The following is a 24,634-nucleotide window of genomic DNA, read 5'->3' on the forward strand; positions in this document are numbered from 1 at the left end:
ATATTTTATATATCTAATTTTTATGTATATATTATATATTTTAATATATTTATAAATATAAATTATTGTTCATATTTCAAAAAATTTTTATTTCATATTTTTTTACATGTTTTTATTCATATATTCACTCCACTATTTTAAGCATCAAGCATACCAACACACGATTTTTAAATTAATATTGTTGCAAATTATACGTATAAAATCGTTTTCGATTCACAGATCTAGAGTAACTTTTTTACCCGAAATTTACGGCAAATCTAGAGTAACTTTTTCACCCAAGATTTAATTTAAGTACAGTTTTCATTTTCGATTGGTAAATCTCGAGCGACATGTATAACACTCGAGATTTACTTACAACACTTTCGACATTTCACCAGAGTAGCAAGATTACGCTGAAATTAACAGCTGTTTTATATGGCTTTACAAATAAAGTATGATTTGATTCAATAATGTATTTTTGAAAAATATAAATATCTACCAACCTACTAAAAAATGTTAGATTACTTTAAAGAGTTCAATTGGGCAACAAATCGCAATCGTAGAGTATATGATACTGTATAATATTGCGATGTATCATATGGTTACTGCATAGTATACGATATTGTAATATTTCACACTTAAAGCTGAATTAGATGTCAAAGACGTAGCAAGTATGAGAATAAAAACAACAGAACACAGAAAAAGTCATAAATTATAACAAAGTATATGCAAATTTGATTACCAAATACTTCACACACAAAGAAATACAATGCAATTACTTAATGTTTATGTCAACTGATGTATGCACATATGATTGAAAACATTGCTTTCCATAAGGTAGTTTGAGTTAGCTGATTTTTTACAGCACATATCGCTATATGTTTGTGATATAGGGTACGATATTGTCATAAAACAAAATTTCTTTTCTTAATAGAAAATGTTTGAATTAAATATTTAATATTTTTCCTTTACCGTATGTGATATCGATGTAAAGTACGATATTGTTATGAAAAAAATTTATTTTATTATAAACAATTTTTGAATTAAATATTAAATATATTTACTTAACTGAAATTATCTATTTATACGTGCTATTTTTAATAGTCATTAAAAAATTAAAAATTGATATTAATTTTAATATTTTATAATATATTATTGTAGTATTTTTCAAAGCCATTATTTTTAACAGTTTTTCGATAAAGAATAATTAATAATTTTAATTTTATAAATTATGTATATTATAAATATTTATTGTTTATTATATTATATATATATATATTATTTTATATATTATATATATCTATTATATAACATATATTATATATATGTTGTATTATAGTATATATCAAAGAATTTATAAATTCTTACGTTCTACGTTTTATTTACAATTATTTACGATATCGTAAATATTCATAAAATATTAATGTTGATGCCGCCCTGTATATCAGCTGATTTTAAAAAACTCACTCATTCATTGTTGATTGTGAAAAAAATTGTTGATAGTGAACTAGAATCAATAACAAATTATTAATAAATATTATTTGGAATATTTTGGTGCCAGTAAAAATTAAGCAAACAATATGTCAACACACGATACAGCTGAACCCGACGACATACCGGCACAGCCAAAGTTTTTGCCGGATATTGATCCAAAATTTTTAACTACAAAAGATCCAAATGAAACGCCCATTTTCAGCAGACACAGATTGCAAGTCCGCATTCCAGAAACATCTCGAGGTGATATTATGCACTTGGCTATATCAAGAAATTGGTTCGCAGGCATTTTAACAACAGCAAAACAAGTAACATTGGTCCGTGTATTCTTAAAACGTGTCTTGCCACCTTCAGGTGAGGTTAACATTATTTAAGATTATAGTATAATATGTCAAAAAAAAAGCAAATAAATATTTTAATAACTCCTGCTGAAATAGCATCGTTTACGAGGTAGGCGAATTTAACAGGCTTCCCATGCTAAGAAAGAACAGCCTAAGTGACAAGCAATTGGACGTCAAATTTTAAGTCCAATTGTTTTATAACTACGCTCTATTGAAATAACCAGATTCTTTCACCTAAACCTATATGGGTTTATTTTAATCATCCTATTCCAATATGCCAAACGTCAATTAATTACTATAATTTGTCTATTTATAGAAATATCTTTGGAAAAGTATCTTGCCGGTTATAAAATTTCTAAGCTATTTATGGACTTCACCGGTCATCACATAATTATAAGTTTAATACCAAAATCCCCTGGTCTTTGTGCTGACTTCCTATACGTGCACGGAAACACTGCGAAGGTTAGACGTATTGAAAAGTTTAAGGATCATGAGATTACAGCCGTTGCCTTCAATAACTATGCGGGCACTGAGAATGCAACTGCAGCTATACTTTTGGGCACTAGTCGTGGTTTGATATTTGAAACGGAATTGAACCAAGAAACTGAAAAGCCTTTATATAGAAAGCAGGTAAAAAATACAATGAATTTAATGTAGAACTATTTTTTTTTTATCTCAACTTAATGTACTTTATTAACATCATTCATCTCAACATATCATATATTTTAATAGTTTCCATCATATTTACCTTTATATGGATCTAGGCATATCGATGGATTGGTATAAATATTTTAGTATATAAATATTTTTAATTTGCTTACTTAAAAGTAGAAGGCTTTATATTACTCCTAAGTTTCGCTTCTGGAACAAGTCGTCTCATCTCATTTGGCACTAAATTTTGTATATATAATTTAGTTTATAACAAATTAATTATTTATTTGTTTTGTTTGCATAAATTTAATTAATAAGTGTACATAGTTATTAATATTGAATATAGTATCTTAATCATTAAATGAACATTAAAACGAGTTAATATTTACCCCTTCAGGTATACGATTTAGGACTTGGTCGTGCTTGGTATCCTATAACCAGTCTGGAGTTGTTACGTATGGCCAATAGCAATAAATACATTGTCGTTGCTGCTACCCCCGATTGTATATATACATTCCAAGAAGTGTTAAGGCCAGATGAAAAATCACTACAGCCAATATTTACAACTTATGTGAATGGCACACAAGTACATGGTACCATCGAGGTAAAGACTGACTTAACGTACTCCGTTTTTCGTTATTTTGCGCCAGCGAATGAGCGGTATATTAAAAATTGGGGTTGGCTCTGCGGTGCAGGAATTCGTATTGGCGAGGTTAGTCAATGATATCAATCAACAGTTTTAAGTTTGTATCACATTCCCATATATTGTTAAAGGTTTCCGCAGATACTAATAGCGCTGATGTATTACTCGGTGATGACATTATTAAATTAGATTTCGTAGAGCGTCAGCATTTGTCATATGAACAGAGGCGTCAATGTGTACCTATATCGTTTGTACTCACCGAACATCATGCACTACTACTATATCCCGATCACATTACTGGTATATGTTTGCTTAACCAAGAAGTGGTGTATGAAGAATATTTTCACGAAAATACTGGCAAGCTGTTAAATGTATTACGCGATCCGTTTTCGGGTACTCTTTACATATATACAGATAAAGCGGTATATGATTTTAGAATCACAGATGAAGAGCGCAACATTTGGAAAATATATCTTGATAAAGAGAATTATGAAATGGCAGAACGCTATGCTGCTGATAATAGTGATAACTTGGATATTGTATTAACAAAGAAAGCTGACTCAGCCTACAATGCTAAAGATTACACGGCCGCTGCTAATATCTATGCAGAAACTAGTAATCCGTTTGAGGGTATATGTCTTAAGTTCATGGAATTGGAAGATAAGCACCCAATAATTCTATATGTGAAGAAACGTTTAGAGAAGATAATGGAAAGTCCGGATCATGTTATTTTATTGGTAATATGGTTAACCGATCTTTATTTAACACAAATTAATTACCCGGGACGTGCAAGCAGTGAACGCGCTCAATGGCAACGTGAATTCGATGAATTTGTGGCTGATGAACGCATAGCCGCTGCAATGCGTGAAAACAACGTTGCCATACAAAAACTAATCAATGAACATGCCGATACGCATAATTTAATAAAATTTGCTATTTCCAATGGTGACTATGAGGAAGTAATAAAGCAGCAAATATTGTCAGAGCAATATAAGGATGCGCTTGCCTCATTGAGCAAACAAAAAAACTCTGTGCTCTATTACAAATTTTGTCCATTACTTATTGATCATTTACCACGTGAAACAGTGGACTTATTAATAGCGCAAGGTCGGAAACTGGATGCAAAAGAATTAATTACCACACTCGCAGTAATAAAGACACCACAACACATTGAGGAAATTATTAAATACATTGAACACGCAATATATAATCTGGGTGAAGAAGATGATGCTATACATAACTATTTACTGCGTTTATATAGTGAGCATAAACCTGCAAAATTAATTTCTTATTTAAAAAATGAGGGCACCGATATTAGTCTAGTACACTATGACGTCAACTATGCTCTCTTGACTTGTTCCAATTATGATGCAAAAGAAGCTTCAGTTTTTCTAAAATGCTTAGTGGGCATGTGGCCAGCTGCTGTGGAGTTAGCGCTAACATTTGATCTCAAATTAGCTAAAGAGACTGCTTCAAAACCAAAAGATGACGAAATGCGACACGACCTGTGGCTAAATATAGGTAATATAATTAATACTCTTATACCATATATTTTCAATGTATGCCCCAACTACAATTGTCATCTTCATGACGTTGTCTCTCTATTCAACTGTCGCTATATTTTAAGTTCTCTCCATCCTATTGACAAGCTGTGACAGTCTAGTTACAATTAGCATACATATATATTATGATTTATACATATATATTCCGAATATATATATATCCTAGGCTCTATTAAAATCATCTCAATCTACGCTAGTTTCAATAAACACCTATCGACGCTCTTATGTCTCCTACATTCCGCATATTGATCTATGGCTCAGCTCTACTGAAGTACACTGATTACTTTACCACACTCTAAGTTTGTTTCAATAAACGGTACAAACAGTAATATATCTTACACGTTTCCCATATTTGTCTATGGCTCAGCTCTATTGAAGTGGGCGTGATCCTTTTCCTTGATTTAAGCTAGTTTCAATAAAAACCTATCAATACCTTCTCCATTCTTTATATTGATCTATTGTAGTAAACTAGTTCCTTCAACTCATTCAAGTGACTTTCACTGATCGTCTATTTATACCCTCATCTCTCGTCTATTTCATATATTGATATATGGCTTCATTCAATTGCATTAGTCAGGTTTCTCACCTAATCCAGGCTATTTCTATTTGTACCTTACTATACTTTTATTTCTCGCCTATTTCATATATTGATCTACTTCCTTTAGGTTTCCACTCCCGTAAGGTTTACTTTCAACTAAGTTTTTTTTAAATTAATTACAGTTTCATCTCTGTCTTCCATATCTCTTAACACTCTTATCCCGTGTTCCAATCCTAACCCGTATATTTTATGCTTTCATTCATCCATACATATTTTCTGTCCCATAGACCTCCGCGATTTGTAACAACAACCAACTCCTCTTTATACTCTAGTATAAAATAATGCATAGAACCTTCTTTTTAGCTCAACACTGCATACAAGGCACCAACGATGTCGAGAAAGCACTGGAACTATTAAAAGAATGTGATCTCCTACACATTGAAGACTTGCTACCATTTTTTTCAGATTTTGAAAAAATTGATGATTTTAAAAAACCCATATGTGATGCTTTAAAAGTAAGTTCTTTCCATAATTTTTATAATTTATTCAAACGAGATATAATTTTACTTTGCAGGACTACAACTCAAAAATACAAGAACTTCAGCATGACATGAACGAATATACCAAACAAGCGGATCGCGTGTGTGAAGACCTACAAAACATACGCGATCGTTGCGTACGCATCGAAGCACATGAGAACTGCTCCATTTGCGAAACATTTTTAATGGTTAAACCCTTCTTCGTATTTGCTTGTGGCCACAAATTTCATAGCGATTGTCTTGAAAAACATGTCGTACCAATGTTGACTTCAGATCAAAGTCGGAAACTTACGATGTTGAAGCAACAATTGGAGACGTTACTAACAGAATCAATTGCTTCTGGAAACCACTCACAGCAGCAACGTTTTAAGCGTGATAAGATTAAGAAGGAAATTGAAGAAATCGTTGCGGCAGATTGTCTTTATTGTGGACTTCTCATCGAAACAATCGATCAACCTTTTGTCGTGGATTGGGATCAAATTCATGTTGATTGGGAATAAATAAAATTTTCTACACAAAATAAGTGGAACAGCGTTGTGTATCATATAATATTTTATTTCACATATAATATATAATAGTATTAATCAATTTCTGACCTTTGTAGTTATATGTATACGTAGATAATATTATATTTATATATATATATATGTATATATACAATATATATGTATGAAGCTTTGTATGTTAAATTGAGGAATTTCACAATTGTTTTGCAAAAAATATAATGAATTGCTATTGCATTCGTTATCAAATAAACATAAACGTTTCCGTTAATAACATTAAGAACAGAACACGTAGTGAGAAATTAAATTTTTTAATTTAATTTAAAAATATAAGAAACATGTTTTCTTCACTTACTAACACATTAAATTTTTTATTTTTATATTTTTTCTAATTGTATATTGTATTTATATATGTACATATATTGAAAGAAATGTTTCAATAAATATTACTTGGATATATATTCATTTGCATTTGAAAAGTATAAATAATAAATTTGCAAAGAAATTAAGTTTAGTAAGGCGTTAGCACTCTGTTACAATAGAAGTCTAAATTATCTCAATACATTTTTAGTTATCACATGTAGAATTTCTTACGGTTGTTAACTGAAAAATGATAATTATTTCCAGAATAAAAAAATATTTCGTAGTATTTGTTTTATTTTAAAAAAATATGCTTGGTATTTAAAGTCGAATCCAGATGTGGGAACTTCGAAAAACGATGTCTAAAAATGTAAAAATTTAACTGGCAGTATCTATATAAAAAATTTGAAGCAAATTCATAGCATCAAATGGACCGAAGGTGTAATTAGGACTGCCATTTAATAACTTACTACGATGATAGAGCACGATAATTTGGATTACGTATCATGTCTTTTGAATCTTCTGTACAAATATAGCTTTAAGGCATTTTATGTATCATGGGAGAATATACTATATCCTGAGCTATTAACAAACTTTTAAATACGCAGGAAGTTTTATCGAACTTCTGGGCAAAGATTACCTTTAGGTATATTATGATCACGGTACCTGCAATATGCTACAACTTTTATTGCTAAGTAATAGAATATCACCATTACAATATTCCATTATCAGAATTGTTGGTAATTTTACCATTTCCGAGCTAATAGTTAAAATGCCTACATATATTAGGTGATGATGACTTCGATAACGCATGAAGTCTTATCGATCTTCTGTACAAAAATCACTTTAAGCTATTTTATTTATTACGCGAGCTCCATAATTCTGCTATTTCCTGAGTGTTTACTAATGGTCATGGCAATTGGCAATGTTCTGTGTGATTAGATCGCAACCATATAGTGATGACGTAGCCAAATTCTTTAGAGTTTTATTTAAATGACATTTGGATTGTTCAGGTCTTTATTATTTAGCATATTCTATGATATTAATTTCCAACGATTCACATGTGATCATAGTAAGTAAAACGTTGTTGGTAATGGTACTTATATAAATAATATTATAAATATGACGTAGGTAAGTCAACGCAAGCATTCAGGTCTCCGAGTCGAAGAGCAAAATTTATTTTGAGCTCGTATTTGCAAGCATTTTAAATTTAGTTGGAGAACGCGCAAAATCCATGTTTTTTTTTCATTTTATGGAAGGCATAGCTTGCAAATACGCGCTGGATGATCGTTATCCGCTATCTGTGAGATATAGAGTGATATAATTACACTTTTAAATGAAGTTATAAAACTGTAATTTAGGAACAAATCTGGAATAGGTTCATTATAGACAACTGTTTAACACGTAGCTATGACCTTAACTGGTCTAGAAAACTTTTGTGCCTCTAGATAGATAGGTGTATGTTATAGAGTGGTGTAATTAAACTAATAAATAAAGTCATAATATCCGAAGGAATAATAAACTAATAATACTTTAGTAATAAATTGACGACATGACTAGCTATGCTTGTTCGAGAATTAAAATTTAATGCTACTGATTAAATAAAATGAAATGAAAGAGAACTGGATGTTTTTTCCAAGAGTATCAATTTAATACTAATTTTATTTTAAAAATTATTCTCTATTTATACAAAATTGTCTTACAAATAAGGGTTGAAATAATTGGTTGCCTGTTATCATTTATTTTATAGTGGACTGTATTATTTTTTATTTTTAGTTTACATTCTATTGTTGTCGCAAAGGTTCAAAACAAAGAGATATTATTTTTTCTCAGAAGAAAATCCAGGCACAAGGATTTTCTTTTATTGTGTTTAAATACATTTTTATTATCTTAATTAGATACGGTGCCATGTGTTTCATAAGATATTTAAACTGTATGTTTTTACAATGCTATTTTAGGGTATTTTTTCATCCGTATTTCCTTCTAAGAATTTAAATGATAACAGACATAAATAAATAAATTTAAATTTAGGCACATCCTGCCAGCGTTCAAAATAGATACAATTTTAATTTTAATAGTTTTAGGATTGTATGTCCTAAAATAACATGTTCATTATTGAACATATTGCCAACGCTTTTAATAAGGCAGAATGGCTTAATATAATATAAATATAAAATTAAATATTAGTTTAATTAAAGTAAACCATGTTAATTATTGAACAGCTACGGTACATTTATATATTGAATTTCCTATGAAATAGATCATTTCCTAGAAATTTATTATCATTTTAAATTTTTATTAAATATAAAAAAATGAAGTTTGATTTGTGCAAAAATTGTAGCTTTGTACTACACTGAGTACCAACGGCAGTCGTAAGGCTTACAATTAAGACTTATAAAGATATACTTATAAAGATTTATATGGCATATACACTGAGCTCAAATGATTAATTCTGGTCAAAAATGAAAAAGATGACTCATTTTTGCATACAAAATCTCAAGCGCAAATGAGATCCATTGGATCTCATTCTGTATAAATCAGTTTCAACGAGGTTAGAATAAGTTATATATATGTTCCAAATGCAAATAAATACATTAAACATATCCTAAATAAAAGCTTTTCATGGCATTTGACAGTTTGAGAAAATTGTGTTTGACGTATTTACAAAAAAATGTAAACAAATGTTTAGTGGTTGCATTTCCTTGAAAACGACGCACCTCTTTTTGGAACTTCTACTCCCCAAAAATAAATAAAGCGAATCTAAAAATAAGTTTTCAGTTTATATTGTAAGGTTTGAAGGTATATTTAACCTCTATCCAACATTTTTTTGGCACAGGACAGAAATCAAATCAACAGGCAAGTTGAAAAATCTACTGTTTGTAATGAGAACAAATGAATTACAACGTATGTAAACACTTTCAAATGAATCATTTGAAACGAGCCACATGAGGCTAGTGTAAATTCCATATTATACACTCTTTTAAATTTGTACGACTTTTATCGACACTCACTGTATTTGTGTATGCATATGTTTTTTTTATTATCTCTTTATACATAAGATTCGTGAATAACAAAATCGAAAAAGGGGACTCCATTTGTTTTATTGATACTTAAATTTTTATAAATGTATTATTTATAAATAATACAATAGCTTGATTTTAGCTATTTATTATTTGAAAATTATATATGTATTTCGAACCAATTGCAAATTTACGCCATTGTTGAAAATTCTAAATAAATATTTGTTAAGGGTTTATTATGTTTGTTGTACCCACAAAAAATTGTCAATATTATTTAGAAGGTATCCTTATCCTATCTTTACTCATTTTTCAATTGCCGTAACAAGCTTTTTATTTTAGTCATTTTGTTAGTATTTGAAACTGACCACGTCGAAGCGATGGAACTTGTAATACCAAAAGCTGTAACATTTAAACCCCCAACCACTACCCACCTACGTCCCATATAATAGTCTTGTTTATTCTTTCATGTTATCTGCTTACAGGTCTCAGTAAACCGCTGGTCTCAGCAGTAAACTGCCATCGTTGTTGTCTTTCGTTATAGCCGGGATAGTTTTCTTGGTATGGATTTCACGTTTTTGTCTCACCTTGCTTGCAAACAATAGAACTTGGACAAATGTTAACTAGCACTAAGTCATAGATGATGAGCAATTTCGAAAGAGAGATCTGGCTGATCAATAACCAAGTTTGCTATGGAACGTTTTGTGTAGGAAATACAGAATTGCTTTCAATAAGAAACAAACGGTCTCCTTTGCCTATTTAATTATTAAATTTACTATCATTTATACGGTTTTGCTAAGATTAGTCCTTCGCGATCAAAAACTAGAATCTGTCATTCTGTTCATAAATAATGGTTTTTATTTTCTGATAACTAGAAATCATCGAAATTCCACCTATTGGAAAACAATTCCAAATAGAAATAAAAACAAATATTTGTTAACAGTAAAATAAATTTCAATAAGAAAAAAGAAGTAAAAGAAAATGTTTCCAATCATAAATAAAATATATTAAAATTGTACATCGCAAGATATTGGATTACATAAAAAATCAGTACTAAATTGTTTATTTATTAAAGTATACAATAATATTTTATTAAAAACGTAAAATAATAAACGCTTACATTCATTAAATATATAAAGAGAATAATAATCTTGAGTACAGAAATAATTTTTCACAGTATGTTTTCCTAACACAATTTGTTAGTCAACGATTTGACATCGTAGCTCACTTGTTACGAAATTCTTCACAACTTCAAGAACTAACGTTTGCATTGAAGAATTATTTAAGATTAGCGGTGCTAACATAGCAATGTCAGCGGCATTTACTCCTCTAGCAGCTGTCTGGATGCGATCCACTAGTTCTCTTTTTTGTGCGTCCGTTAAATCGTTACGTATTATATCACTTAAAGACTTGAAGTTACCTACCAAAGAAAGTTTATATAGATTAGCAAACAGTTTTTTTGTAATCTTTAATATATATTGAATGTTACCACTCATGGAATAAGCAGCAATGCCACCTGCAGCTCCACCTATAGCCATTCCAACCGGTCCCATTAGTAGCCCAGCTATGAAAGTTGTTGCAGCGCAAACAACGGCTCCCTTTCCAACCTCCTTAACAGTGAAACGAACATCTTCTCTGTCTGCAACTATGGCAACTGCGCGTAATAATTCATCACCTTGTATTGGCATTTTGTGCGTTTGGTTTTATTTTCTTTTGATTGTGCTTTTAAATATTTAATGTAACAGCTATTCTGGAAACTTCTAATAATTTTCTGCCGACGCTGCAATCCTTACCTTACTCTATGGCACCAACTTCAGTTATGTTTAACTGCATTTCTCTGTTATTGCTTTTACGTTCTTGTGAGTGCTGTAAAACGTTTTACGAAGTAGTGAATTAGACGCGATTAGAAAAAATGTACTTATCAACACACAACTGATGATAATATAGTCAACCTAAAACTTGTATTATAACAAATATTTTTATTCAAAAAAAATTCAAATACAACATTGTGTTTTAAATAGATATAAAATAAAGTTGAGGGATATTCAGAAATTACTTGGTTTTTTTAGGCCTATGTTATACGAAGAGTTATGAACAAATCAAGTGTAAAATAATTATTTTGAATGTATATTAAAATATTTAAAATGAGGCAATTTCTATTAAAATTTGGTTGCGGTGACAAAGCTTTGTGCCCTCATTGATCACATCAGTCTTGCTTAGTAATAAATGTCAGTGTTTCTGCCTATTAAGGTGCATCTACACTAAAGCGAACACTTGCGAACGAACGAACATTCGCAGATAATCGTACCTGCAAAACTTCGTTCGCTCTTTTACAGTTTTTTAAATATGTATTTACTTTCTCAGTACGTTTGTTTACAGTTTAGTTATTTGTTTACATTTAACATAAAATACATATGACAAATATTTCAAATTTTAGTAATTTCCCTTGTGGAAATTTATTTTTCTGGGTTGCATTCAACATTTTTGGACTAATTTACCTTGCTTTATTTTTAAGTAAATTAAAAAACATAAAAGCTCTTTGCGTCGTTAATGAAATCTACTTAGTATGTTTCACATACTAAGTAAGCAGTGTAAACATGATATTAGTGTATAATAGAACACATTATACCATGATAAAAAAGGATATATTTTTTTGTTTTAGTTGTCCACTTAGAATAACATTCATATAACACTTGTTTTAATATAGCCTTACCAACAGTCTAAAATCTTTAGATAAATTATAAACGCAGAATAGTACTTAAGCAAGTTAATCATACACAATGACCTCCAAATCCCAACAATCAACGTAAAAATCAAAACTAGAAATAGAAAATATTATTCAACAATCACTGCACATGAAAAATTCCAATATTAACTCACGCCCCTTTTAAATTGATCTTAATTAAATTAATTTTATTATTAATATAAATAAATTTTATAGTTTTTATTTATATCTACTACATAACTCCATAAACTTTTCGTTATCTTAATTGAATTTTAATATATAATTAATGTCTTCAATAATTTAGACAGATGTATACTTGCTATGGAAAATAAATACAAACAAAAAATAAACTTTTATCGCTAACAAATTCCTATGTTTGCACTTAAATGCCATTTATTATGATACATGCTTGAACGTGTTACTACAATAAATGAGTATATAAATTTAAATACGGTAGTACAGCTCTTATGTACTTTATCAACACTGTTTTCATTGATGGTGTATTTATACCTTTTTCTCATTTTTTTTTTTTTGCTCAACAGACTTTTATCAGTTGCATGAGAATAATGAGAATAAGCAAATCAAAAGGAAGTGAAAACGACTGACTTGTATGAATAAAAACAACATAAGAATAAATCAGAACCAAAACAAAAAGCACTTAAGCAACTGGTGTTCTCGCTCGTAAAAGTAAAATTTGCTTGCAAAAGTTAATGGTTAAAAAGTAGAATTTATGGCGGACTGAACATAGTAAAATGTTAAAGAAAAAATTGTTAAAATGAAAAGCAGTGTTTTTGTTAATGTAAAAACACAATAAATAAACTTAGTTGTGAAAAAACTTTAAAGATGTGCTTAAATAAAAGTGTAAGTACCGCAAATGTTAAATATAAAAGGCATAACAATAAAAAAAAAGCTTGTTAATCGGCATAAATTATAATAAAAAAGGAATTAATTACAAAAAACTCATTCTGGTTTATAGACTCAATTATTTTCTGATAGGAACTTGCTTTCATATGTTGATGATAAACGCATTTATTTTTAGAATATTTTTCTACTTACTTTTATAATTGATTTGATCGCGAACGTGGTTCGAAACTTGCAGCAGCGCGCATTGTTGCAGATAAAATAAAAAAAAATATGTATATATATATTTAAATAAAAAGGTAGAATTTATTTAATTATTCATTATGAAAAAATCTGAAGTTTAAAGTTAAATAAATTTTCACCTACGCAAAAGGTTAATCTTCTTATATTTCTGTTTTTATTATCCCTAGTAATCGCTTGGCTTTTAGGTATTTTACAAGAAATTAACATTTTTAAGTAATTTGTTTACTTAAAAATTTATTTTTAATTCTTAAAATTAAATAATTTCATTAGCATCAAATCGTCATTAAGTCGTTAACATTTTTAACAATGCGCGGCGCTACGAAATTGTGTAAATTATTTTATGGTCCCAATAAAGACGCACAAAAGCTCCACAAATAACGTCTTTAATTTGCAATTAATTCACAAATAATTATTTAAATATTTACTCAATAAGCTGTGGTATAAATATGCATACTACTATGCATACCTTATAATTAAAAATTGTATTAAAATTGTATAAGTTTTTACTCATAGTTGATATACTTACACACATATTACACACAATATTTGACCTTAAGCGCTATTTTTAGAACCCGGTAGGGATTTCAAAAGAAAGAAAAAGTAATGGAAGTTCACACTGATAACTTTGTTTATTTAATAAACTGAATTTTCAAGTGATATTTAAATAGATAAAGTGATTGTTCTTTAACAGTTTGTAAACATATTTATGCTCTTAGTAAATTGTTATTTCTAGATAACCATTATTTTAAGAAAAATTTTAAGGCTATGTATGATCTACTTAAGTTTAGAATTAATTGAAAAATCTTACTCAAAGTCTATAACCTATAAAAAGTGCTTCTATTTGAATAGTTAACCAAGCTAAGAAACACTTGATTCCAGCACTATCAAACCAAAAATCTTAAGAAAACGGGACGACGCTTATCTCTAAAGCAAAATAACTAAAGGGATAGATATCACTTCCCTCATCATACCATACTGTCCTACCAACTTCTTTTACTTTTTTGTGCAAATCTTCTTCTAATCTCTAAAGCAAAATAACTTAAGGGATAGATATCCTTTCTCTTATTCCACCATTCTCCCCTACTGCTTTCTGCTACTTTTTTGTGCAAGTCTTCTTATAATCTATTCAATTAAGAAAGACGAGTGACCATCAACAAACTACATTCAACAATAAAAATGTCTGAAATCGTTGTTGCATCTATTGTTGCATCACTGTTCTTCTTTTCTGAAATTCACTTTATCCTTTTATGTCCCAATAGACTAGTTTATTTCCATGTTCTAATGGAATACTTTCTTTCCATGTTCGAATGGAATACTTTATTTCCATGTTCCAATTGACTACTTTATTTCCATGTTCCAATGGAATACTTTATTTCCATGTTCCAATGGAGTACTTTATTTCCATGTTTCAATGGATTACTACAACAATAATAAGTATTTGGTATCAACCCAATAAAGCTCTATGCAGTTTCTTCGGATAGTCAAGAAATTCTTAAATCTTTTAGTTTAAGTGTTGTTAAATAAAAAACCTTTATTAAATGGAATAGATCTCTATGATCCTTTTATGACCCAATTGGCTACTCTTTTCCATATTTCAATGAAATACTTTATTTCCATCTTCCAATGGACTAGTACAACAATAATAAGCTTTTGGTATCAACCCAATAAAGCTCTATGCAGTTTCTTCAGATAGTCAAGAAATTTTTAAAGCTTTTACTTTAGTGCAGTACAATTAAACCTAAAACCTTAAACATATAATATAAATCTCAAAACATGTTAACCGAGCTCTTTAGTATCTAACTAATCAGGGACAATAATATAGAACATAAATAATGCACGTTTCTTAGTCTGTCAAACCACAACAGGGGTTCTCTAGCAGTGGGTTCCCTTCTTCCAGAAGAAAATTACTTTTTTTAAGTTATCACTAAGCTCATTTTGAAGTTTTTAAGCTTAGTCTATTTTACAGTCATTGAAGTGTCTCAGACCTTTTAACGAGAGGTACTAATATTTAAATCCTTCGTTCTCTAATTTATAGAACATAATTACAAAGCTCATAATATAGACTGAAAACCACAGGCTTGTTGGCACCTCAAGAAAAATTAAGTTAAAATTCGAAACGTTTTCGCAACACATATATGAGTAGTTCTCCAGCATATCCTAATGTGTTCGTCATCCTGAAATAACTTAATAATTTTATATGATAGTGCTTTACTATATTATCGTGAAAACATTTTCTATAATGGAACTTACAACTATCATCAGTTTTTTTTTGTTGTAACAAGGCAAGTACTTATAGGGATTTTCAAAAGAGTGATAGACAATTTTGTAAGGAAATCAATGTTAAATTACTACAATTTCCCACATAACTATTGTAGATCAGACTGAGCTTACAGCTAGTCTAACTAACCTAACCTTGTATTGAAACAAAATTCTAATTCAATTAGGTAAGCTAATCTACTTAACAAAAAGGATCTCAATGCGGATTTGATTACACTCTCTGGTTTGCTATCACAGACTGCATATGGGTTATTTATGGGATTTTTAATAGAGTATTTAAAAATTTCTTAAGAAAATTAATATCAACAGTGAGGTGTTTCTTTTAAACATGTTTTAATTAAAAATGCCAATGGGTAAGTACTTGGTTAGTTTCCTAGAGGATTTACAGGACGATTTGAATTTCATTACAATTTCAATAAAATATATTTGTCTTCTGTGACAGAACATAATGTTTCCAAATAAAATAGTGAGATGTTGACCTATGATATATATTTTTTTGTGAGAGTTTTAACAGACACCAAAGCAGAGAGTGTTGAGGTGAAAATTATATAGCTATCCCATGTTATGAAAATGAGGTAACAAATTTCTTAGCTTAATAAAAATCTGGTATTAATATAGACACAAAAATTTCTGTATGTGATCCGATTATATTTATGTGTAAGAACAGAAACCCGATTCTATTTATATAAAAGAAACTAATGGGCTAATAGACCTAAGTGGATCGTTAGAGTCGCTGGTATAACCTATATATAGAAAATGTAACTTAAGAAATATAAATAAAATTGTATTACTGGTAAATTAACTTATTTGTAATATTTGAAAATATTTGGAATAAACTCATTAAAGACAAATGGCGTTTTCGATTGGTAAATCTGGTTTCAATCTAGATTTAATCTGGATCTGTCAATTTTTGTTACCCAATCGAACTTTATGGAATAATTTAACATTTTTGTAGTTGTGTTAGTAGTGGGGATTCATATTGTTCATAAATACGTTAAAGTGTGATTTAATATGTTAAATCAAATCACACTTTACCTGTCAAGTCATATAAGACAGATGTTTATTTCAGAGTAATCTTGCACCTCTGGCTAATCTAAAGTGTTATAAATTATTCTCAAGTGTTATACATTTCGCTCGAGATTTACTAGATCTCGATTAAAAAAAGTTATCCCAGATTTATTCATTTCGGCAAAACATTCATTCAGTCAGGTTAATAAGCATTTCTTTGAAAATTTAATGTTATTATTTATGGATGTAAGCAACATAGTTTTCAATTTCAACAAATTCAATATTCTTTAATATAGCCCATACCTACCTTCTTCCTCGATTGAAAATTGTTTCAACCCATATTTAAAGAAACATGCCTGATTGTCCTATCGCAGTAAAGTCGATTGTTAAACGTTTTGCATATTCTTTGATTAGCGCACACACAGGAGCTCCATGTTAAGGAAATATTCAATTAGTGCTATTAATTTCCTAGCCACTCCTTGGTTAATAAATAATATCTTTACTCATTCGGAAACACGAGTAGAGCATTTCCAATTACGTATTTATGTATATCGACAAATTAGTTAAGTAAACATATTTATTGTTTGCATTGAATAGCAAAGCTCTTAGGATGAGATTAGAATTATTTGCTCGCAAAGTATGCATACAATAAAAATCATTTGTTATCTATAGTTTTCCTCGGTATTTATATTTGGTATTACTATCTGCTTGCTGGGCGTTACGATAACACGTTCCGAAGAGAATTCATTAACAGCAACAAATCAACAACAATATGAAAACGTTAATACTAGTTCTAAAAACCCATCCATAAACGAAAATGAAACTCCAGATTCGCTAAAGAATTGCTATTATGCTGAAGAAAGCTTATGCCTGATTAAGCCACAACATGACAACCAAACGGAATCATCTTGCCAATGTGCTGCTCATCCAACCATTGAAAACTTTTCCTACTGCTGCAATGTCACACACATGGTCAATATAACCAGTTGCACTCACATATCAACCTGGACAAAGCTACATATACGGAATATATCACTGCCTGAGCTGAATCTTGGAAATTCTATTTATCAAACACTTATATCGCTTGCCATTACCGATGGCAACATAACGCGTGCTACTAATTCATTTTCTCGCGCATCCAAAATAAGATGTCTGAATATATCAAATAATCATTTGTTGGATATAGAAGATCGTGCCCTAGGTCTTGTGTCCAACTTAACATATTTGGATATAGCCAATAACAATTTATCTCGTATACCCAAATGGAATCAAAGTAGAAACATAACCGTTAATGTCAGGTGGGTGTTGAGTCTAAAATAACCACTGGAAGAATAGTTTTGACAATAGTTCTTTTTTATTTATTTTCAGTGGTAATAAACATATGCTTTGTAAAACCTTGAAGGATGCCATTTTTCATGATTCATTCAAATTCGTTAATCCCGAAACCTCATACTGTGTCCAAAATTACACATTCAACTGGTTTAATGGTACGGATTATGTTTCCATACAACAATTACAAACATTGAAGAGATTGAAAACAGAGTGTCCCGTAATACCAGGACGTGGTAATTGCACGTGCACTATAGATAAAATGCTCGCATCAGTAAGTATATATACACAGTCATATAATTATTTTGCCGGTTCCGACGGCTACATCATAGAGAGGTCATATTCAAAGAGAGAAATATTAAAACAAAGGGAGGCCTGAACACTTTACAGTGTTTTTGAACTATAATTTATACATTTTAAAAATATATTTAATTCATATTCATATAAACGCAGATAAAAAAAGTTATAAATTAATATGTGTTAATATGGAAACTTAAGGTATCTGAAGATTCTTACTTGAACAAAATAGAACAAAATTTGCAACGGTCAACTGTAGTTCACTACCTCTCAAAGGGATTTGACAAGTAGATCCCCTCGTCTTACCACAACAAGAACAACAAATGAAATAAGACTTTCCGCATCCTTTACAAAGTTTTGTCAGTATTGTAGCTCTGTGAACGATGAGAAAGTTGTACTTTATCTTATATATTAGTGCCCATCACTGGCTAGGAAAACATTCAAAATCTTTGGGACCTCCTTTCAAGCTAATCTGACAGACTTGTCATACATTAAAATTAACAATAAAGCCAAGTTTATAGACTCGTCAGTTTGATGACTTTAACGGAGGAGAAAGTAGTGTCTTCTAAAAGGGACGCTGTTCGCCAGATGTTCCGGGCCTCTTCATTTAAGCTGACCAGTGTTTATAAAATTTCTTTCTTTGTGTTTAGTTTGTAAGACCCTCTTGAAATAAATTTCTAGTTACGGGTTTGATATCCGTATATACTATATATGGTATATATATATGGTAAGATATATCAATAAAAAAGTAAATAGATTCTTAATTCTTCTTAAAAAAAAGTTAAGAATATTTTTAATATCTGGTTTAATTACTTCAGTAAATGATGTTAAGTATGATTTTACGATTACACAAAATATCGATATAAACAATACGTAAATGGATGAAACCCATTAACATAAGTATTCTTATTATTATATATATATACTCACTTATTAATTTCAGGGTGATCAATCGAAGCCATCAGCTAAACTATTTTGTCGAGTAGATTGCTCCAGCCTTGGACTTACAGAGCTGCCAGCAAAATTACCAGAAAACACTTTCTCTCTAGACATATCCAATAATAATGTAATTATATTTTAATGATGCATATTTTTCTATAAGCTATTAAAATTTTTTGATTTATTAGATAAGTAGCATTGAATCTCTTGGCAGAATACCTTCCTATCAGAATATTGTGATGTTATATGCTGATAACAATCAGATATCATCTATGAATGACTTGGAAGGAACAGAATTCTTAAATCATTTTCAACGTTTGTCACTACGTAACAATGCCTTAAAAAAGGTAATATTTTAACTAATTTTATTAAATAATAAAATAATTTTATGTTTTTATTTGCAGTTGCCAGAATATTTACTTACAAATGTACTCATTGATACTGGGCTCGGACGTAAAATAAATTTAGGTGGAAATAAATTAGAATGTGATTGCAACTCAGCAAAAGTCCTCAAGGTATGCTTAATGGATTGTATATTGTGTAATAGGGAATAACTTGTTATTACACATTATAACATATTAGCGTAACGATCCCTTATACTAGATCTTAATAGATCAGTCTTTAAAACATTGATTGGAGTGACAATTGGTTACTGTCTTTTGAAAAGGCATAACGTTTAAAACTATCAGAAGCCGACAGACTATATATACAAGGCACAGAAACGTCCCTATATATTCTTGATAAACTCCCAGCTCTTATACAATAGAGGAGAAGAATTTCTCACAAAGAGTTTCATCTAGGAAGAACGGTTAAATATCGATGGACTTAAAAAAGATTAATATTTTTCTGGATACAGCTGAAGTGAAAGAAAACCTTCACAAATTGAAGAAAGGGCAAGATACAAAGGCCCAACGACGTAAGGTCAGAGATGAGCCCGTATAAGAACTTTAATGACTCTTGATTGTATTCAAACTATTCTTTAACCAGTTTTTCTTAAAATTTCTTTGCCTCCAATGTTGGAGCCTTACAAACAATCTTATTAAAATGTAATAGCTTAATCTCAGTTTTCACCATAGCTGCACTTACCATCTTCATGAAAAGAGAAAAAAATATAATGTTCTTAGATCAGGGTTATGTCCAATTGGGAAATTTCTCGCTCTACAAAACTCCTCTTAGGAAACTATTCAGAGAAGAAAAACAAATATCTCCTAAATCTGAACAGTTGAGATTTGAAAGCGATGATTCGAGTCATAACCGGTTATTGGTTTCTAAATAAGCATAAAGTGTGGTTAGGTCTTTCGACAACCAATGAATACAGGCTATGGAAAACACAGAAACATGTATGTACTCTTAAAGTATGCTCGAGTCTTTTACAATATAGGAAAAAAGTTTTCATAAAATATTGATCCTCGAATCAGAGTCGGCAAACTTCGATCTGGAAGAGATCAAGACTTTTCTGGAATTAGCTGAAGTGAAAATTATTCTTCGGTAATTATGGATTGGTTAGAATACAATAATTCATTAATGGAAGCAGTGCCACGAACAGCTTATGTTCGAGCTCACGAAAATTCAAATGCAATTCAATAGGACAAGGTAAAGCTATGCGCAAATCAAGCTCCTTTATCAAATTAAAACGATCATTCCTGTTCAATCAATCTTCCAACTGAGGTAGCGTTTTTGAATAGATAATTTACGATTATAATTATTATTGTCCTTCTGGGTTTAGAGTAGGCCTCTAAGTCCTGTTGCGTCAATAAAAAGTAGTATATGTTAGAACCTACTTTACAGAGTTTTATTGCCTCTTCCGTAAGAGTATACAGTATAATAGGCCCAAAAGCCTATTCCGTATGTGCATTAGCGCAGGGCATTCTAACAGGACATGTATGCCCGACTCCTCATTCTCTTTACAGAATCTACAATTTGATTTTACGTTTAAGATATACAATTTTAATTTTTATTTTGATATAAAATTTAAACTATATGGGAAAATGTTATAGATTCAATTACGGCTCACATTTATAATAAATCGTCTTTCATGTATCTTTAACTCAATTATTATATCTTTATGCATAATAATATATATATTCTTATATATATCTATATTATTATGTTGAGGCTAGTTGAGTCAATGCACCTGAGCACTTTTACTCTCTATTAACTGCGGGACTTCTTCATAATCCCTCTCTACGCCTTGACTGGATTATTGTTTATCAATTATTATATATTTATGTATAATATTATATATATTCTTATATATATCTTTAACTCAATTATTATATCTTTATATAGAATAATATATATTGTTATATATTGTCTTTGACTTGATTATTATATATTTATGTGTAATAATATATATACTTTATATGTTTTTAGCTTTGGCTTTTGGAACGCAGTCGTGATATACCAGATTACAATGATATACTTTGTCGTAACATGGCACATCGTGTAATGGAATTACAAGAGGAAAAAATGTGCCAATCGCCACATGATTGGACCGACTATATATATTACTTAATAGCAGCTGAAGCATTACTGCTTATTGCATTAATTACTAAAGTATCATATGATTATTGGGTATTTAAAACTGCCGGTTATCTGCCATGGCCAGCTAGTAAAATGCCTAAGTTACCCTGTGACTGGTTATGTGAATCGTAAATCTAACCTACCTACAAAACGTATTTTAACATTATTTTACATATGGACAGAGGGATTTTATACTCTTAAAATTATGAAATTTATGTGCCTAAAATTTTTCATAGAAAATCATTATCTGCATATCGTTTATACAATATTATAAGTAAATGTTTTTCAAAATGACAATTATGTGCAATTAAATGTGCCTTAAAATGTTGCTTACAATTTTTGTGTATGTGTAACAAAACATTAAATGTATGTATGTATGCATTAGTTTATATAGTCAAATTTTTATAAAAAAAATTAAATTTACATAAGATATTTATTTATAGATGTTATTTATATTGTAAGAATTATTATAAATAAACTAAATGACAAAAATTTTAAAATTAAATGTACTAAGTTGTAAGTTTTTTCTTTTTGTTTTTCGTCACCTTTGTGACTTGTTTTAACGATTTATTTATGGTTTTTAATTTTTTAACTTTTTCTAATTTCTTCTCAGTTTTGGCTGAATTCACTTTGCTTTTAACATTTTTCAATGTTTTACTTTTCTTCTCTAAAACCTTCTCGACTTTTTGTAGTTTATTATGACGCTCGGTCTGGTGCTTAATTTGTGTAGAGATCTCATCACGTTTCGGTGCAGCATTGGCCAGTCTCTTCTTTTCGCTTTTCCTTAACTTCTTCATAGTCAGCATAAATTCGGGAACTTTGCCGCCTGAGTTTTTTATAATATGAGCAATGCTAAAAAAATAAATAAATTAATATTTTTTTATATATTAATTAACATATACTTTACCTTCTTAAATTTGGTGTGTCATTTTGTGTAAAGAATGTGATTGCTTTACCAGTGCGTCCAGCTCTACCTGTTCTGCCAATGCGATGTATGTAAGATATAATTGAAGGTGGAAAGTCATAGTTTATAACAAGATTGACACCTTTGAAATCTATACCTCGACCCATTAACTCTGTACATATTAGTACCCAAATCCCACCTTCACGGAAGGCACGTACACAATTATCACGCTGCTGCTGTGTACGATCAGCATGTATGACATCTACATTGATGCCATCGTAGAGCAGTTCTTGAAATAGTTGCTTAGCTCGATCCTTAAATGACACAAATCATTTTAATATATGAATATACTATAATTTACGAAAAAGCATTACCTTACTCTGTACAAACACTAAAACTGGTGGCTTTAAACCAGCGCGTACCAAATCACGTACCGCCAACAGTTTACCACTTTCAGAACCAACAAAAAGTAATTCCTGTTCTACAGTTTCTGTAGCAGAATTTTGCAGACCCACTGTAACGCGTGCTAAATTTTTCAAATTCTTTAAAGCCCACTTAGCTACTGGCACTGTGTACGTTGCACTAAATAAAGCTAATTTCTTTTTAGAATTTGTGCAAGCTTCAATAATATCATCCACTTGATCCTTAAAATTATTCTGCCCTTCCTCCATTAAACGATCTGCTTCGTCAATTACTATCCATTCGATACTATATAAAAATGATTTTAGAATAATTATAATTTTTTAAAGCAAAAATGTTTGGCTACCTTTTCAGATCGATGAGCGGTGGCTCTTGTTGTAGCAAATATCTTATACGATTTGGTGTTGATATGAGTATATCACATTTCTTATTACCAATTGCGCTAAACTTTTGTTCGGCCTGATTTACTTTGCTGATAATATGTACTCTAAGAGCAGTCTTCTCTGCAAGACGCACGCATTCCCTGTAAATTTGCTTAGCCAATTCACGTGTCGGTGCTAGCACAATTGCACGAAACCCAACTTTTTGCGGTGCACGTAAGTCATGAATGATGGGAGTTAGAAAAGCTATTGTTTTACCCGAACCAGTGGGAGCACAAGCCATAAGTGGACGTCCTTGTAACATAATTGGTATTGACTGCATTTGTATAGGCGTTGGCTGAGGATAATTATAAGCACACAAGTTGGCTAACAGGCGTTGAGAGATATTATAGTTCGTGTGCAATTCTTCAAAACTTATAATTGGTGGAGGTATATTTTTACCAAGCACTGTGATACGTTTGTCTTTGCGTAATGTTGCTAACTAAAATAATTTAATAATTTACTTTAATTATATACATATATATATGCAGAATTTAACAAATATTACCATTTCTTCCTGCAATCTTTTTGCTTGTTCTGCTTCGCTAAGTGCTGACTTTTTTTTCTTTTTCGCCGGCTCAAGTTGAGAACCCTCGAGCAATTGAAATGTAGTTTCTTCATCGGATTCCTCAGCTTCAAGCTTTATTTGTTGTTTAGCATATTTTTCATCGTCTTGAGTTTCTTTCAAAACTTTAGGTTCATCCCGCGCCTTTATTTCCTTGCGTTACAAAATTAAGGAATAATTTTAGTTTAAACATTGCTTTGATTTCAATAAACTTACTTTTTCAGTAGCAGGTTTTCTTTTTGTGAATTTTGTGCCTCTTGTTAATTGTTTAAATAAATCAAATGAGTCCATTTTGGATTAAAATTGATATGAATACAACAAATAAAACCAGTGGATAGAAGAAAATAATCGCACGTGCGGCTTGAAAACAAATCGCACAACAAAAAACAAACAGCTGACAGCACATGGTTGTATTTATATATTAAACATGACAGTTAAATAAAAAACGCAGACTGGCAACGTCGGTCGCTAAAGGCATACATATTTTTGTTTACATT

The 24,634-nt window shown here is 30.3% G+C and overlaps 4 protein-coding genes across 4 annotated transcripts; 2 read left to right on the plus strand and 2 right to left on the minus strand.

Moving 5' to 3' along the window:
• The first annotated feature begins 1,457 nt into the window (after positions 1-1,457).
• On the plus strand, positions 1,458-6,463 carry LOC119671415 (vacuolar protein sorting-associated protein 18 homolog). The gene is made up of 6 exons (XM_038082031.1): positions 1,458-1,827; positions 2,131-2,444; positions 2,863-3,177; positions 3,240-4,629; positions 5,572-5,723; positions 5,783-6,463. Exons 1-6 carry the CDS (start codon positions 1,560-1,562, stop codon positions 6,245-6,247), a joined length of 2,904 nt encoding a protein of 967 aa, XP_037937959.1. The 5' UTR covers positions 1,458-1,559; the 3' UTR covers positions 6,248-6,463.
• A 4,258-nt stretch (positions 6,464-10,721) lies between these two features.
• Positions 10,722-11,605, minus strand: LOC119674483 (protein C19orf12 homolog). The gene is made up of 2 exons (XM_038085623.1): positions 11,117-11,605; positions 10,722-11,047 (listed from the first exon to the last, which is right to left on the minus strand). Exons 1-2 carry the CDS (start codon positions 11,313-11,315, stop codon positions 10,827-10,829), a joined length of 420 nt encoding a protein of 139 aa, XP_037941551.1. The 5' UTR covers positions 11,316-11,605; the 3' UTR covers positions 10,722-10,826.
• A 1,299-nt stretch (positions 11,606-12,904) lies between these two features.
• LOC119671417 (protein halfway-like) lies at positions 12,905-22,204 on the plus strand. Its single transcript, XM_038082033.1, has 7 exons — positions 12,905-13,213; positions 17,414-18,039; positions 18,110-18,344; positions 19,311-19,433; positions 19,495-19,653; positions 19,711-19,821; positions 21,680-22,204. Exons 1-7 carry the CDS (start codon positions 13,196-13,198, stop codon positions 21,959-21,961), a joined length of 1,554 nt encoding a protein of 517 aa, XP_037937961.1. The 5' UTR covers positions 12,905-13,195; the 3' UTR covers positions 21,962-22,204.
• A 134-nt stretch (positions 22,205-22,338) lies between these two features.
• Positions 22,339-24,450, minus strand: LOC119667085 (probable ATP-dependent RNA helicase DDX52). The gene is made up of 6 exons (XM_038076369.1): positions 24,354-24,450; positions 24,081-24,290; positions 23,500-24,014; positions 23,108-23,441; positions 22,737-23,047; positions 22,339-22,681 (listed from the first exon to the last, which is right to left on the minus strand). The coding sequence occupies exons 1-6, from the start codon at positions 24,426-24,428 to the stop codon at positions 22,339-22,341; spliced, it is 1,788 nt and encodes a 595-aa protein (XP_037932297.1). The 5' UTR covers positions 24,429-24,450.
• Between the last annotated feature and the right edge of the window lie 184 nt (positions 24,451-24,634).

This window comes from Teleopsis dalmanni, chromosome 1, assembly GCF_002237135.1.
Source record: "Teleopsis dalmanni isolate 2A chromosome 1, ASM223713v2, whole genome shotgun sequence".
NCBI classification, from domain to species: Eukaryota; Metazoa; Arthropoda; class Insecta; order Diptera; family Diopsidae; genus Teleopsis; species Teleopsis dalmanni.

Excerpts from the sequence above, each read along its gene's own strand:
- LOC119671415 (XM_038082031.1), top strand. The coding sequence starts at position 1,560 with ATGTCAACACACGATACAGCTGAACCCGACGACATACCGGCACAGCCA. Across the intron at positions 3,178-3,239 it reads CAGGAATTCGTATTGGCGAG|GTTTCCGCAGATACTAATAG; the intron begins GTTAGTCAATGA and ends ATATTGTTAAAG. Across the intron at positions 5,724-5,782 it reads CCATATGTGATGCTTTAAAA|GACTACAACTCAAAAATACA; the intron begins GTAAGTTCTTTC and ends TTTACTTTGCAG.
- LOC119667085 (XM_038076369.1), bottom strand. The coding sequence starts at position 24,428 with ATGGACTCATTTGATTTATTTAAACAATTAACAAGAGGCACAAAATTC. Across the intron at positions 24,291-24,353 it reads GAAAACCTGCTACTGAAAAA|GAAATAAAGGCGCGGGATGA; the intron begins GTAAGTTTATTG and ends TTGTAACGCAAG. Across the intron at positions 24,015-24,080 it reads AAAGATTGCAGGAAGAAATG|TTAGCAACATTACGCAAAGA; the intron begins GTAATATTTGTT and ends AAATTATTTTAG.
- LOC119671417 (XM_038082033.1), top strand. Across the intron at positions 18,345-19,310 it reads TAGATAAAATGCTCGCATCA|GGTGATCAATCGAAGCCATC; the intron begins GTAAGTATATAT and ends TATTAATTTCAG. Across the intron at positions 19,654-19,710 it reads GTAACAATGCCTTAAAAAAG|TTGCCAGAATATTTACTTAC; the intron begins GTAATATTTTAA and ends TTTTATTTGCAG.
- LOC119674483 (XM_038085623.1), bottom strand. The coding sequence starts at position 11,315 with ATGCCAATACAAGGTGATGAATTATTACGCGCAGTTGCCATAGTTGCA. Across the intron at positions 11,048-11,116 it reads TGCTGCTTATTCCATGAGTG|GTAACTTCAAGTCTTTAAGT; the intron begins GTAACATTCAAT and ends TTTCTTTGGTAG.